Here is a 16,709-nt window from a genome sequence, read left to right as displayed (position 1 = left end):
CAACAACAACACTCACAGTTAAACAGGCCCAACATGGAATTGGCAATTAACCGGACAAACACATTATTATGATACCAGAGCACCCTGAGGAAATAGAATTCAGACAAGGAGAGCATGCAAAGTCCACATAGACAATGACTGGGTGCAGAATTCAAACCTCAGGCACTGGATTTGTGAGGCAGCCGCACTAATCACTGTGCCACCATATTGTCCAACGGACAACGTTAACATTCACAAATAATAGACCTTTTCTAAGAAAGGCCTCTAAAGCCCACTCTCCTGACTTCACTGTATCGCAGTACAGTCATAAGATAGCAAGGTGAACAGTAGGGGGCTAACAATGAATCCCTGGCTCAGTGTGATGGGCCTGGAGATGTTGTTGCCTTTGTGGGCTGTTTGTGGTCTTTCTACCAGGACCTCCAAAATCCAGTTACAAAGAGAAGAACCAAAGCCTGGTTCAGCTTTCCTATCAGGTTCTGAGGAATAATGGTATTGGAGGCTGAACTGAAGTCAATAAACAGCATTCTGTTTTTCTTGTTAAGGTGAGCTGTGGAAAAGTGATGTTATTACATCTTTGGGTGGACCGATTTGAGCAGGAGGTAAACTGCAGGGGGTTATGTTTAAATGTGTGCCCCATGACAAGCCTCTCGAAGCACTTGCTGATGATGTACAGGTACTAATATGAAAATGACAAGTTTCAGCGCCCAACAACTGCCTCTCTGCATGATATTAAGTGAGCCACTTATTATTTCTACAGCTTTAGGAACATGCAAACAAGGTGCTCCTAAGCAAGCCAGTTAACTTGTGACGCTACAAATGCAGAAACAGCCGAACGATTCTAGGACATCTGACGTTTATAAGTCATTTGTGAAGGAAAGCCAAATATAATTAAACAAATACAATTCAAATTCAACAGAGCTAAACTTGTTAAATATGCAATTTCTTATACAGACATGAGAACACATCTTTAAATAGTCCTTATCAACTGGAGTAAACAAACTAATGAAAGCTAAGCTCACCCCTAGTGTCTGTTATGGCAGTTCCAGTCCCAAAAGAACTTGAACTCCTACACACACAAAAAAAAGAGGATTTGTCAATGGGAGCCTCCGCTAGGCGTGGCTCCGAGGGGGTGTGTGTGTTGGGGGAGTGGCTTCACTTACATCATCAGCAGGTTCTCGGCTGTCAGGCTTGAAACACAACAAGAGATGTGGCAAGTTGGGAGCAAAGTTTTGCAAAAGAAGCCGCGAAGGAGCTGAAGCCGAGCGTTTAGAGGTAACGAGAATTTCCTGGGAGAGAGGTGTCGGGAGTCAGAGGAAGCGACATTGGACCCCGTCTATGCGATTAACCCCGGTGAGGAATGCAATGTGCCACGTTCGGTAGAGATCAGAGTGTTTTTTTTTTGTTTCTCCCTGCTGCTAAAGGCCGCCGGACACGGGTCCCTTAAACATGCAGATGCATTCGCATACAAACATGCGGTATTCGTCCAGTTTGGAATCGGATCAGGCTGGACACAAAGCAATCTTACAGACCCACCATTCCCCCACTAACGATCTTAATTAAATTACACAAGCACATACCCGTATTAACAAAGCGAATCGCATTGATTTGGACATTACGTCACGTACACTTGTGCCATTTCTCCAGATAACAAGTGAATGTGCGTTTTGATTGCTCTAACTAACAACGCGCCTGCCGGCTTTGCGATTAGTGCGAGAGCAGTTGACGAAGGAGAGAACTCGGGCTTTCCAGCACTAAGAAATGGGCGGGGAGCTTATGCCGCGCTGCGTTGGAGTGCGCTTTGAACAGAAAGAACCAGCGGGTGCATAGGCCACTTTGGACTGGCTCATTTCTATAGTTGTGCCCTTGGTACAGTGAACCTTCTTGATCCATAGGAGTTGTGTCCGAGGATGACACAAGGCGAGGGTTAATTTAGAATGCTAACCACTTGAACACAGTTTAACTCCGCCAGAGTCTGGACTATACATTTATATTCAAAGAAAAATCGGTCCAGGATAGAGCAAATCATTTAGTGCGAACTAAACCTTATTCGGAGTGACCGAATACGTTGTACAGGCAATTTCCGATGAGCGCAAAATCATGTACTTACTACAAAGTCATCTCTGCTGGTAATAAAGCGTGAACTCTACCAGTGTTGATGTGAACTTACCTCTTCAATGTCTGAATTGTGGGAAGAAAAAAATGTTTTTAGTACAAATTAATCCACTGAAAGAACATACTTAAATATTTAGCGCGAACTAAATGGCAGATGGACTGAAATATTCTATTTAGTGTTAACAAAGACCTAGTTAGCAAAATCTTTTCAGCCCTGTCCTATTGTGATTCAATTTTCATAAATACTGTATATCTCCATATACAGTGGCCCGGCGGTTGTGTATTCTGCCTTTCAAGAAGGACACCACGGTTTACATCATGTACAACCTGAATCCAAATAGGTTTCCTCATGGTGCTCTGATGTCCTTCTAGAGTCCAAAGACATGCACGTTATGTGAATTGGCATTGTTAAATTGTCATTTGTGTGAACATGTGTGTTGATAGGATTGACTCCATACACACCTTAATAAAAGGACATGTCTGTGTGCCCAATCCGATTGTTCTGTCTCTGCCGTTCCTTATTGATTGCATGGTGCACTGTAAACATTAATGCTGAGGGCTGCGTTGGTTGGATTTCAACTAAATACAGCTAAGTGTATATATGTGTGGTTATATAGATGTATGCAGAAATATATATGCACATTGCATACTCAGCTCTAGTAAAATAAAAGCTTTCTTTTTAACGTGATATTGAAAATAAAAAGTCAATGTACTCCACATTCAAAGCCTCTAGAAATTTGATTTTGAGATTCAGAAAGAATTTACAACAGCAGAAAAATTTTCAAAAATTGCAAATTACAACACTCTGTAGCTTTAAAATGAGTTACATACTGTATATGTTACATATGAACAACCCCAGTGTGAGTGAATGTATTTACATATTTATCATTTAATATTGTTAGTGTGAACTAAACCCAGGATAGAGCACATTAAGCACCTGATTTAGTGCCAATATTTGAGGAAAAAATGGTCTCTTTTCACATGAAATCAGTTCTGCAGTGTAGTGCAGTGGGTAAGGCTCTGGATTTCAAACCCTGAGGTTGTGGGTTTAAATTCTGCTAGTGGCACTGTGTGACCCTGAGCGAGTCACTTCACCTGCCTGTGCTCCAATTGGAAAACCAAATTAAATGTAATCAGCTGTATCTCAAATGTTGTAAATCACCTTGGATAAAGGTGTCAGCCAAATAATTAAAATAACAACATTTCTTTTAATATAAACTCATGGAAATTTAGTTTACAGTGTGATCCCAAGCCCAAGATCTATCCATTCATTATCCAACCTGCCTAATCCATTTCAGATTTGTGATCACAACTCTAGTTAAAGCATAGTGATCTTTTTCCTTTTGAATTCAACCCTAGCAGGAATTAAATAACCTTTTTAATGACAAAGGAGCAAATTCATCACTTAATATGTACTCAGCCTAGTTGTAGGGAAAGTTTCCTTATATCGTGATCTCAGCTCCATCCACCCAGGAGGCCATTATCTTGACTCGCTTAATTCACTTCTGGGTCATGATCTCAGCCCTCGTCAAACCAAAACTGTATGTTTAGAGTGAATTCAGCCACGGGGACTTACTTGTTTTTTGCAAACTCAACCGTAATCAGCGTGAACACACGAACTGTCCGAGTGAGAGGTAATTTATATTTTTACTGCAGACTCAACCCCTAGTCAGAACAAAATTCTGGTTAGCATGAAATCGAGTCTAATGAGAGCAAAATTGCTTGTTTAGCGTTTGCGTTGAATTCTGCCTCAGTTTGAGAAAGCTTATCTGTTTAATGTGTACTATTCCAGTGACAGCAAACTTATATAATTTGGCATTGTGAACATATATGAACTGCCTAAGGGAAAGAGACGTATTTAGAGCGGACTCAGCTTTAGTCAGAAAGAATGTATTTGTTCAGCAAGAACCGTGGAAGACTGGGAAAGAACCTACACTTACAGGGTGAACTTATGAACAGTTTAACATTACTTCAGTCCATTTGGGACATGTTTCTGTGGTTAGTGGATCTCGGTCCAAGTCAAATCTGAATGGACCCAGTCTCAGCTGGAGTTGGAGCAGACTCTCCTTTTTACTTGAAATTAACACCAACTGGTTTTGGTAGATGTAGTTTGATTAGAAGAACAAGATGATTGTTTTATCAAAGCTTTTTCCCCAGTCACTGTTGTCTAGCTCTCTTATGCCATTTTCCATAATATGACACACGCCTGGTGGTTTACTGTGAGTGTAGCCAAAGATATTGTAGACTCAACTTTTCAGAGCCAGTTCAGATGAAATGAGGCAAATTTAAAGTTAGTCAAAACTCAGGCTAAGCAGATTTACATGCCCAATATGACTTTACACCGTGTCTAGGCAGATTTAATATAAATGAAATTCAAACATAAGAATCTAAATTTGGACACAGTGGTTTTTGTATTAAGGAGTAATGGGTCCTTTTGAACCATTATTGCCCAGCTCAGTTAGCAGGAAGTGTAAGATCATGTTCCGTATGATGTTTGTGTGGTAAAATCAATTTTTTTTTCTTTAATACAAATCCATTTTTTTGCAGCTCCCATAAAAACTAACGTGTGAAGTTTCCTTTCTGTGTCAACTGCTGCCTAATATCTTTAAAATCACTTTGGTTCTAAAAATAACTTATGTCCCTTTGCCTTGCATAACCTATAGGCCTAGTTTTCTACTGAGAACCACTTATCAGTGTGCTATGGGAGAAGTTCCAGAATGAAACTGATATATTTGTGGACTCAGCAATATGAAATCAACGGGGTGTCTAGGAGAGAGGAGCGCCAAGGAATAACACGTGGTGCTATTCATTCACCATCTGAAATACAGCTGGTCCTGTTTGGGTGACTCTGAATGTTGATAGTTCAGATCATCTCACTCATTGGGGTAAGACAGACCTGCTCATTTCCTGGTTTTTAAGTGAGAGTTAGGATAATAGTAAATTGGTTGGTCAAAGCGGAACATAAAGTTGCTGTAAGCAAAACATGATTCTACAAAGTAACATACTGTACATCTGCCCATCCACTGTCAAAGGCTATTAATCCTGTTCAGGGACGTGGGCACCAGAGGCCATCCCAGCAGCACTTAGTGCAAGTCAAGAACCAGCCTTGGATAAGGACAGTGAGAAGGGGAAAACCACAAGGCTGAGTGCAGACTCTGGCCAGGCTAGGATTTCCAGTGGAAATCTACTGGTGTAAAATGCCTCTCTCCTTCCTGGCCGTGACCCTGTAGAACCACTTGATTTATAGAAGAAATCCAGACACCAGACACAGTTTAGCAGCTCTTGTGCTCTTTCTCCACACAGACGCAAGCAGCAATGGATGAGCTGAAAGTGGTCGCTGGGAGTTTTGCTGTTTTCCAGTTTTTGTTTACTGTGGCCAGTCCTTACGTCTCACTCATCATCTCCCAGGGATATCAGCATCTCCACCCTGTTAAGAAAACTGAATGGAATTCCAGGTAATTGAGACACCATCTGCCATATTCTAAAATTCTCATTTATTCTAAAAGATAAACATTTTTTCTGTTTGTTTATTTTCAGCAGAAAATATATTTTTATATAATTAAACAGTGGAGGACTTTAGGCCTTTTCCTTGTAATTTCCTATGTAGCTCTTCCATGTTGTTAAAGCTGTTATTATACCTTCACCAGTACTATTAAATGCAAAAGTATACTAAAGACCAGGGCCAGCATGTGGGGTGAGGTGATGAGGTGACCACTTCAGGCAGCACTTTGATGAGGGTGGCATTTTGTGTAAATAATTTTATATGAAATAATAATACAAAAAAGACAGCTAATGATGAACCTTAAAAATACACACATATCCAGTTCTTTATTTATATGACCATGTAAAAGTATACCCTTTATAAAAGTTACATATTTCACATAATGCAGATTGTACAGTTTTGCCACGCCGCAAATTTCTAAAAATCAAAACGGTGCAGACACATTTCAAAGTCATGCTTTCATTTTCCTGATTTTCACATATTGGTTTACATTGTGTTCATTTCTAAAATGTTATTAAGCTGTCAGTCACAACGTCTGTTAAATAATGCTCAAGTCTGCAATGAGCTTCTTTAGTTACAAATGGCAGAGGCCTTTTAGCTTGCAGGACAGAGTTTGAATGTTCCAAGGTATTCAGAGAAGTGTGGTAAATAAGGAAACAGCTCAGTTTGCTTTGCATTCAATTTCTGGAATCACAAAACTGAATAAAAATATTTGGGGGGGGGGGGGTGCGGAAGCAAACAGAAGCAGTGAAAAATGTAAACTTTTTTTATTGTCTTCAATGTCAGTTTTGTGCATTTTTTTGTTTTAAACCTGATATTTTAAATATTTTTATTCCCAATAGTGATGCATTTATGTATTATTTTGTTTGCTGTTTGATAGATGCAGTGTTGCTGAAGTATTATATTGTGAATGGAATTGGATGTTGGGATTTGCTTTGCAACAAACGTCTTTTTCAGCAGCAGTAGCATTCTGGTGCATTTATTCCAGGAACAGCCTATCATGAGTTTTTGGGAGCAGAAACCTGTGCTTTCAAACAAACAAAATCCATGTGATGGAGTATAATCACTTTCACCCTTTGAGGACAGAGTCACTCTTGTGATCAAGACAATTCAAAGGAGCTTGTAGAAAAGATCCCTAAATCAACAGAATGTGGCATTTTTTGTATACTGTAGGCGTACTGTGTACTGTGCAAATACTTTCTGCTTGTAACTTTTGAAGTTAAATTTCTCCCTTTTTAATGAAGTGCTTGAAAATGGTGCTTGAATTAAATGTTGCTACCTATACACTACATCACAGTCAATACCACAACGGTGGTTTGTATTTGTCTTGTAATGTCTGTATGACTTGGTTTATAATTCACTTCATAGACAGACAGATAGTTCTTTATGTGTCCCAAAGGGAAATGTAGCTTTTATAGAAGCTTCAGAACTGCATAAATATTATAACAAACAACAACAAACATGTCAAATGCATACAAGGATTACAATAAAGAAAACAAAAAAGAACGTTTGACTTGGCTAAAGCTATGAGAGCAGTCCCAATGAGAGCCCGGTACAGTTTCCTGACACACTTCTGTTGAATAATTCATTGTATAAAAGTATTTATATGATCGTTTGTAGGAGGTAATTAGAAATGCACACAGTAGTTCACTTACTTGATTCATGTTATCTGTTTAACTGGCTCTTTATTCCAAAGCAATTAACTCTTTACATACTGTATGCATTGCATATTTTTACCATGTGAGCACTAGCAGGTTGAGTTAAAGTTACAGATTGAACAAGTAGTTGAGAAAAAATGTCATGATGTTCTGTAGCATTATGTAGTGGACAATACAACAAAATGCCATTTCTAGTAGAGTACACTTTCGTCCATTTTTCCACAATGTGAGTACTGAAGTGGCTCAATCTGAGAAAAAACAAAGGTGTGGGATGTGGGGATGGAACTGGCAATCTTGTGTTCAGCATTATAACCAGCAGAAGCCAGTAGAGGGCTGCAGTGCCTGCTTATATTTAAAATAAAGACTAATACCTTGCAATTAAATCTACTTTCTTTCTTTAATATATATTGTGGCGCATGGCTGGGACCCATGCCCGGCCAGGACGCCCCTTTGGCACTGGATCCGGGCGAGCAGCCATGGGATGCACATTACGTCCCCCGGAACACTTGATGGCAGCCCCCCTGGGCTGCATGAGGGCCACAATTATGTTACACTGGAGCTCATCCCTATTGGGCTCCGTTGACACCGCCAGGGGGAGCTGCAAGGCTTCCTGAGCCCGTGTGGGCTGTAACGCAGCCACACCCGGAAGTGCAGCCTAAGTAGGCCAATTACCACCTGGAGCACTTCCGGGTGGGCTATAAAAGAAGCCTGCAGCCACTAATCAAGGCGCCGGAATCAGGAGGAAGAGGACGAAGCTGCCTGGGAGGAGTGGAGGAAGAATCAGTGTGGTTTTTGTATTTGTTGGTGTTTTTGGGACTGTGCTGTGGCTGGGGGACACGGGGAAGAAGTGCCTTCCAGCTGAAGAAAAATAAATAATTGTTTTATTTTACACGTACCTCCGTGTCCATCTGTGTCAGGTCGGGCACCAACAGAGCACTTTTGTTACTATATATTTATTTATTTATTTATTTATTTACACATACATACTTTACACACTTTTTTGTTGCCTTTTAAAAGAGCTCTGTCATTGACCTAAGTGATTAGGAACCTGTCAGATAGCTGATCATATTAGAATACTAACACAGCCAACTTTCAGCCGAGAAATGCATATACTCTGCTAGTAGTGACAGCAGAATGAGTGATTGTTTTTTGCCGACAGAGACAAGAATAGCATGTTAGACGGTCAAGGATATAGTGCAGTACTGACTGGAATGGTAAAGGTCAGCAGAGAGCACCATTTCATAATAAAACATCAGGCCCCTACCCAATACATTTTTTTTGGTGATGTGAGTCTGTCTAGAGCTTAGCACAAGTACTTTATTTGTTTAAGGCAGGCAGCTTCACAGTGACTAAGACAGTAATATTTAATTCCCTTCCTGGAGTAGGTGTTTTCCTGTGCAGTTATTTGCTAGTTTATACCAAACTGAAAATAGTGTTATAGAATAATGACATCTTTCTTACGGTTACCCTTCTCTCTCAATCTCTCTGAAGAAAGAATAACCATTATGAAAAATATATCTTGCAATTCCCTGCTTACACTAACAGCAATCTAGTGGTGGCATAGGCCATCTAGTGAAGAATAGCTAGTTAAATATTAATTTCATTCTGCAGACAATCAACAAGCGTATACAGTATAGTTCTATTATTGTGGAATCAAAGTTTACAAGGTAATTGAACCAAAATATATGCTATAGAGAATATTTTATTGAGTGGAGTTACACATTAAAACAAATAACATCCATCCATCCATTTTATGAACTCACTTTCATGTAAAATCACTATTTTCATTTTCATGTATTTATGAAATGGCTTGAAACATTGGTTGCAATTTTTTTTTCTTAAACATGCAGTTAACATAAAACATTTGATTCATCCTCTTCCTAACCCACTTACCACGTTCAGGGTTACAGGGCAGCAGTGCTTATCCTGGCATCACTAGGAGCTCAGTGGGAGCCAGCACTAGAGAGGGCACTATTCCACTTTTATCATCCTTGGTCTAGTAAATATTCACTTCATTCTGTAAACAAATTTAAATACAAACAGTACAGTTACTTTAATGTAAAACGATTAGTTAAAAAAGTATTATTTTCTCTTTACTAACAAGCAAGAACAATGCGCAGTGTTAGCACTATTCATGGTTAATAATCACTTAAAACCTTTCCAAAGGGCAGCATTAAGAGTCTAAATCACCTTGTGTTGTGTGTTATTCAGCATTTAGTTATACAGTGCATCCGGAAAGTATTCACAGCACATCACTTTTTCCACATTTTGTTATGTTACAGCCTTTTTCCAAAATGGATTAAATTCATTTTTTTCCTCAGAATTCTACACACAACACCCCATAATGACAACGTGAAAAATGTTTACTTGAGGTTTTAGCAAATTTATTAAAAATAAAAAAACTGAGAAATCCCATGTCCATAAGTATTCACAGCCTTTGCTCAATACTTTGTCGATGCCCCTTTGGCAGCAATTCCAGCCTCAAGTCTTGTTGAATATGATGCCACAAGCTTGGCACACCTATCCTTGGCCAGTTTCGCCCATTGCTCTTTGCAGCACCTCTCAAGCTCCATCAGGTTGGATGGGAAGCGTCGGTGCACAGCCATTTAAAATCTCTCCAGAGATGTTCAATCGGATTCAAGTCTGGGCTCTGGCTGGGCCACTCAAGGACATTCACCAGAGTTGTCCTGAAGCCACTCCTTTGATATCTTGGCTGTGTGCTTAGGGTCGTTGTCCTGCTGAAAGATGAACCGTCGCCCCAGTCTGAGGTCAAGAGCGCTCTGGAGCAGGTTTTCATCCAGGATGTCTCTGTACATTGCTGCAGTCATCTTTCCCTTTATCCTGACTAGTCTCCTAGTCCCTGCCACTGAAAAACATCCCCACAACATGATGCTGCCACCACCATGCTACACTGTAGGGATGGTATTGGCCTGGTGATGAGCGGTGCCTGGTTTCCTCCAAACGCGACGCCTGGCATTCACACCAAAGAGTTCAATCTTTGGTCTCATCAGACCAGAGAATTTTCTTCAGGTGGCTTTTGGCAAACTCCAGGCGGGCTGCCATGTGCCTTTTACTAAGGAGTGGCTTCCGTCTGGCCACTCTACCATACAGGCCTGATTGGTGGATTGCTGCAGAGATGGTTGTCCTTCTGGAAGGTTCTTCTCTCTCCACAGAGGACCTCTGGAGCTCTGACAGAGTGACCATCGGGTTCTTGGTCACCTCCCTGACTAAGGACCTTCTCCCCCGATCGCTCAGTTTAGATGGCCGGCCAGCTCTAGGAAGAGTCCTGGTGGTTTCGAACTTCTTCCACTTACGGATGATGGAGGCCACTGTGCTCATTGGGACCTTTAAAGCAGCAGAAATTTTTCTGTAACCTTCCCCAGATTTGTGCCTCGAGACAATCCTGTCGCGGAGGTCTACAGACAATTCCTTTGACTTCATGCTTGGTTTGTGCTCTGACATGAATTGTCAACTGTGGGACCTTATATAGACAGGTGTGTGCCTTTCCAAATCATGTCCAGTCAACTGAATTTACCACAGGTGGACTCAAATTAAGCTGCAGAAACATCTCAAGGATGATCAGGAGAAACAGGATGCACCTGAGCTCAATTTTGAGCTTCGTGGCAAAGGCTGTGAATACTTATGTACATGTGCTTTCTCAATTTTTTTATTTTTAACACATTTGAAAAAACCTCAAGTAAACTTTTTTCACGTTGTCATTATGGGGTGTTGTGTGTAGAATTCTGGAGAAAAAAATGAATTTAATCCATTTTGGAATAAGGCTGTAACATAACAAAATGTGGAAAAAGTGACGTGCTGTGAATACTTTCCGGATGCACTGTATGCTGTTGGATAAGAGAATTAATTGGTGCACACAAAACTCCTCCTCTGTCGGCAAAGGCTGAGCTTTTTTGGTACTCAAAAAATAAATAAATAAATAAATAAATAATAAAGCTCAGGAAAGCTAAAATTATGGAAAAATTTAAAGTAGTGTTTTATACTTTGCTGTATTACCTGCAATAAAAATTAAGGCTATTCCAATAGAATCCGCAAGTGAAGACAGCATGGAGGCAGTCTGGTGTTAGGAAGGGTAATGGATTGAATTTTAAAACAACATGATTGCTGGTTTAGTCCCAGCCTGTGGTTTATTGTGCAACCCTGAGCAAGTCACTTAACCTGTCTGTTCAGCTATATATAAAACAAAATGAAATAAAATAACTATGTAAATAATTGTAATGTAAACTAATTTAAGAAGTTGCCTTGAGCATGGCAAAGGAGTTATATAAATACATGCATTATATTATTATTATCCTATTGCAATGTTATGGCACCCCCCTGCATGGTGGGTCTCTCTCTAATGAGCATTACTGCTTTCACCCTCTGTGACTCTGACCAAAAAGAAGAAGACACAATTTAACCGTATATCCTTGTGTGACCATTTTTGTGTTGCTTTTTTGTTTTGCTTGGGTAGCAGGCTAAGAAAACTGACATTTTCTACTGCTTTATATATGATCTGTTTCTTTAATTTAATAGTACTGTCTATTGTAAAATACTGTGATTATATGTTGTCTTCCAGGCTGGTGTCCACAGTACATGCTCTAATTGTGGGAACTCTCTGCCTTTACATCTTGTGGTTTGATGAAGCTGTGAATAAAGATCCAGTTTGGTAAGTCTAGTGTCTCAGTGCATCTTCCATATGAATAAAGTGACAAGCACTGACAGATCTTTCATATAACATTTACTGTGAAGCATTTGTTTCTTTTTAGTTCGGGGATGGATGGATGGATGGATGGATGGATGGATGGATAGATAGATAGATAGATAGATAGATAGATAGATAGATAGATAGATAGATAGATAGATAGATAGATAGATAGATGTTGCTTTATTGGTCCTGAGATTGAAATTTAGTTTTTACAGAAGCTGAAGAAATACAGAAATATTATAACAAAGAACAAAAATCCTAAAGCACACTCAAGAGTTACAAGAAAGAAGAGAAAACATCTGACTTGCCTAATGTTATGAGTGCAGTCTCAGTGAGGCGCTATAAAAGAGTTTCACTATTATGAAGGAGCACCAATAGGGTTTAATGGCACACATCTAATGAATAACTTGTTGGATAAAAGTACTCAATGCTAGTGCATCAGAGAAAGGTTGTACAGCATTATCATAAAGGCTGTCAGTTTTGTCTTATTCTCCCCTTCACCGCTTCCTCCTGTCGTTCCAGTGTGTATCCCATAACTGAGCCTGCCTTTTTAATTAGCTTGTTAAGTTCAGTGGGCCTTTGAAGTGATGTTACACCCCAGCACGCCACACTGGCCATCATAGAGTTATAAAACATATAAAGGATGTCACTATTCACTTTAAAAGATATGAGTCTCCTAAGAAAAAAATAATATCATTATGTGCTTCTTCTGAACCTGTGCCTGATCTGTGATTATTAAGCAGTCAATGGCTTATTTAGTGCCATTTGTGGCTAATACAGATGTTGTGGTGATTATTTCTTCGGGAAGCAATACATCAACACCCAGCTTTCACTTTAATATAGGAGTTGTTTTTGATATGAAAGTCTATGGTTCAGAGAGCATGGTTATCATTATTTTGTCATTTTATGTCTACAGATATAGAATATATATGTATATTTCAACAACACAAACACTGAAAGGTTAAGTGACTCATTCAGGTTCACATAGAGAGCCAGTAGTAGCAATTGACTTTAAAACATTTACTGACAATACTAATCTTTCCCCCCTCCTTTAACCGTCACCTTATCGTGGTGGAGGGGTTTGCGTGTCCCAATGATCCTAGGAGCTCTGTTGTCCGGGGCTTTATGCCCCTGGTAGGGCCACCCAAGGCAAACTGGTCCTAGGTGAGGGATGAGACAAAGAGCGGTTAAACAAACCTCCTATGAAGAAAAACAATTTTGGACGGCGTTTTCCCTCTCCCGGACGCGGGTCACCGGGGCCCCACTCTGGAGCCAGGCCTGGAGGTGGGGCTCGATGGCGAGCGCCTGGTGGCCGGGCCTGCACCCATGGGGCTCGGCCGGGCACAGCCCGAAGAGGCAACGTGGGTCCCCCTTCCCATGGGCTCACCACCTATGGGAGGGGCCAAGGAGGTCGGGTGCAGTGTGAGTTGGGTGGTGGCCGAAGGCGGGGACCTTGGCGGTCCGATCCTCGGCTACAGAAAACTGGCTCTTGGGACGTGGAATGTCACCTCTCTGAAGGGGAAGGAGCCTGAGCTAGTGCGCGAAGTTGAGAGGTTCCGACTAGATATAGTTGGACTCACCTCGACGCACAGCTTGGACTCTGGAACCAATCTCCTTGAGAGGGGCTGGACTCTCTACCACTCTGGAGTTGCCCCCGGTGAGAGGCGCCGAGCAGGTGTGGGTATACTTATTGCCCCCCAACTTGGAGCCTGTACATTGGGGTTTACCCCGGTGGACGAGAGGGTAGCCTCCCTTCGCCTTCGGGTGGGGGGACGGGTCCTAACTGTTGTTTGTGCGTATGCACCAAACAGCAGTTCGGAGTACCCACCCTTTTTGGAGTCCCTGGAGGGAGTGCTAGAGGGCATACCTTCTGGGGACTCCCTCGTTCTGCTGGGAGACTTCAATGCTCACGTGGGCAATGACAGTGAGACCTGGAAGGGCATGATTGGGAGGAATGGCCCCCCTGATCTGAACCCGAGCGGTGTTTTGTTATTGGACTTCTGTGCTCGTCACGGATTGTCCATAACGAACACCATGTTCAAGCATAGGGGTGTTCATATGTGCACTTGGCACCAGGACACCCTAGGCCTCAGTTCGATGATCGACTTTGTGGTCGTGTCGTCTGACTTGCGGCCACATGTCTTGGACACTCGGGTGAAGAGAGGGGCGGAGCTGTCAACTGATCACCACCTGGTGGTGAGTTGGCTTCGATGGTGGGGGAGGATGCCGGTCAGGCGTGGTAGGCCCAAACGTGTTGTGAGGGTCTGCTGGGAACGTCTGGCAGAGCCCCCTGTCAGAAGTAGCTTCAACTCCCACCTCCGGCAGAACTTCGAACCACATCCCGAGGGAGGTGGGGGACATTGAGTCCGAATGGGCCATGTTCCGTGCCTCTATTGTTGAGGCAGCTTGACCGGAGCTGTGGCCGTAAGGTGGTCGGTGCCTGTCGTGGCGGCAATCCCCGAACCCGCTGGTGGACACCGGCGGTGAAGGATGCCGTCAAGGTGAAGAAGGAGTCCTACAGGACCCTTTTGTCCTGTGGGGCCCCGGAGGCAGCTGATAGGTACCGGCAGGCCAAGCGGAATGCGGCTTTGGTGGTTGCTGAGGCAAAAACTCGGGTGTGGGAGGAGTTTGGGGAGGCCATGGAGAATGACTTTCGGACGGCTTCGAGGAGATTCTGGTCCACCATCCGGCGTCTCAGGAAGGGGAAGCAGTGCAGTGTCAACACTGTATATGGTGGGGATGGTGCGCTGCTGACCTCGACTCGGGATGTTGTGGGTCGGTGGGGGGAATACTTCGAAGACCTCCTCAATCCATTAACATGCCTTCCAATGAGGAAGCAGAGCCTGGGGACTCAGAGGTGGGCTCCCCCATCTCTGGGACTGAGGTCACCGAGGTGGTCAAAAAACTCCTTGGTGGTAGGGCCCCGGGGGTGGATGAGATACGCCCGGAGTTCCTCAAGGCTCTGGATGTTGTAGGACTGTCTTGGCTGACACGCCTCTGCAACATCGCATGGACATCAGGGACAGTGCCTCTGGATTGGCAGACCGGGGTGGTGGTCCCCCTCTTTAAGAAGGGGGATCGGAGGGTGTGTTCCAACTACAGAGGGATCACACTCCTCAGCCTCCCTGGAAAAGTCTATTCAGGGGTCCTGGAGAGGAGGGTCCGTCGGATAGTCGAGCCTCGGATTCAGGAGGAACAGTGTGGTTTTCGTCCTGGTCGCGGAACAGTGGACCAGCTCTATACCCTTAGCAGGGTCCTGGAGGGTGCATGGGAGTTTGCCCAACCAGTCTACATGTGTTTTGTGTACTTAGAAAAGGCATTCGACCGTGTCCCTCGGGGAATCCTGTGGGGGGTACTCCGAGAGTATGGGGTACCGGCCCCCCTGATAAGGGCTGTTCAGTCCCTGTACGATCGGTGCCAGAGCTTGGTCCGCATTGCCGGCAGTAAGTCGAACCCGTTTCCAGTGAGAGTTGGACTCCGCCAGGGCTGCCCTTTGTCACCGATTCTGTTCATATCTTTTATGGACAGAATTTCTAGGCGCAGCCAGGGTGTTGAGAGGGTCCAGTTTGGTGGGCTCAGGATTGGGTCACTGCTTTTTCCAGATGATGTTGTCCTGTTTGCTTCATCAGGCCGTGATCTTCAGCTCTCTCTGGTTCGGTTCGCAGCCGAGTGTGAAGCGGCTGGGATGAGAATCAGCACCTCCAAATCCGAGACCATGGTCCTCAGCCGGAAAAGGGTGGAGTGCCCTCTCAGGGTTGGTAGCGAGATCCTGCCCCAAGTGGAGGAGTTCAAGTATCTCGGGGTCTTGTTCACGAGTGAGGGAAGAATGGAGCGTGAGATCGACAGGCGGATCGGTGCGGCATCCGCAGTAATGCGGGCATTGCATCGGTCTGTCGTGGTAAAAATTTACCAGTCGATCTATGTTCCTACCCTCACCTATGGTCATGAGCTATGGGTAGTGACCGAAAGAACGAGATCGCGAATACAAGCGGCTGAAATGAGTTTCCTCCGCAGGGTGTCCTGGGCTTTCCCTTAAAGATAGGGTGAGAAGCTCAGTCATCCGGGAGGGGCTCAGAGTAGAGCCGCTGCTCCTCCGCATCGAGAGGAGTCAGATGAGGTGGCTCGGGCATCTGATCAGGATGCCTCCTGAACGCCTCCCTGGTGAGGTGTTCCGGGCACGTCCAACCGGGAGGAGGCCCCGGGGAAGACCCAGGACACGCTGGAGGGACTATGTCTCTCGACTGGCCTGGGAACGCCTTGGGATTCTCCCGGAAGAGCTAGAAGAAGTGGCCGGGGAGAGGGAAGTCTGGGCATCTCTGCTCAAGCTGCTGCCCCCGCGACCCGACCTCGGATAAGCGGGAGACAATGGATGGATGGACTAATCTTTCCTAGACTTTGTCATTTTTATTTCTGTTTACCTTTAAAGAGAATCTCAGAATGGTTGTCTTATTGCCAATGACAGGCTAACCCGTCAAGCTTATTTTTTGCAATATGGTTGAATAGATCATGACTTTAAACTGTGGCAGCATATTGCAAGTTTGTCTCACAAGCAAGGAAGAACCTCATTGTCCTCTATATAAGTAGTATTGAATTTGAACTTGCATTTTACACTACATTGCTTGAGCCAGTAGAAGGCAACCTAACTTGAAATTTCCAGGGAGAAACCCCTATGATATAAAACACAACTCTGTGCCTCCACTTCACAGAAAGCAACACATCTGGAGTACAATTA

At 43.3% G+C, this 16,709-nt stretch overlaps 1 protein-coding gene across 2 annotated transcripts in view; it reads left to right on the top strand.

Annotated features, from left to right (window-relative positions):
- Positions 1-1,155: 1,155 nt before the first annotated feature.
- tlcd4b (TLC domain containing 4b) overlaps positions 1,156-16,709 on the top strand; it is a 31,936-nt gene continuing 16,382 nt past the window's right edge. The window contains exons 1-3 of one of the 2 annotated variants that reach the window (XM_028823533.2): positions 1,156-1,350; positions 5,416-5,567; positions 11,849-11,938. In XM_028823533.2, the coding sequence (XP_028679366.1) occupies positions 1,336-1,350; positions 5,416-5,567; positions 11,849-11,938 (257 nt within the window). In that variant the 5' untranslated portion in view covers positions 1,156-1,335. Of the gene's footprint in view, positions 1,351-5,415; positions 5,568-11,848; positions 11,939-16,709 lie in introns of those variants that run through there. The other variant, XM_051920407.1, reaches the window with a different exon arrangement.

Source organism: Erpetoichthys calabaricus, chromosome 17 (genome assembly GCF_900747795.2).
Source record: "Erpetoichthys calabaricus chromosome 17, fErpCal1.3, whole genome shotgun sequence".
Lineage (NCBI taxonomy): Eukaryota > Metazoa > Chordata > Cladistia > Polypteriformes > Polypteridae > Erpetoichthys > Erpetoichthys calabaricus.
The sequence above is the reverse complement of the archived record's forward strand: the minus strand, read 5'-3'. Positions and strand labels throughout refer to the sequence as shown.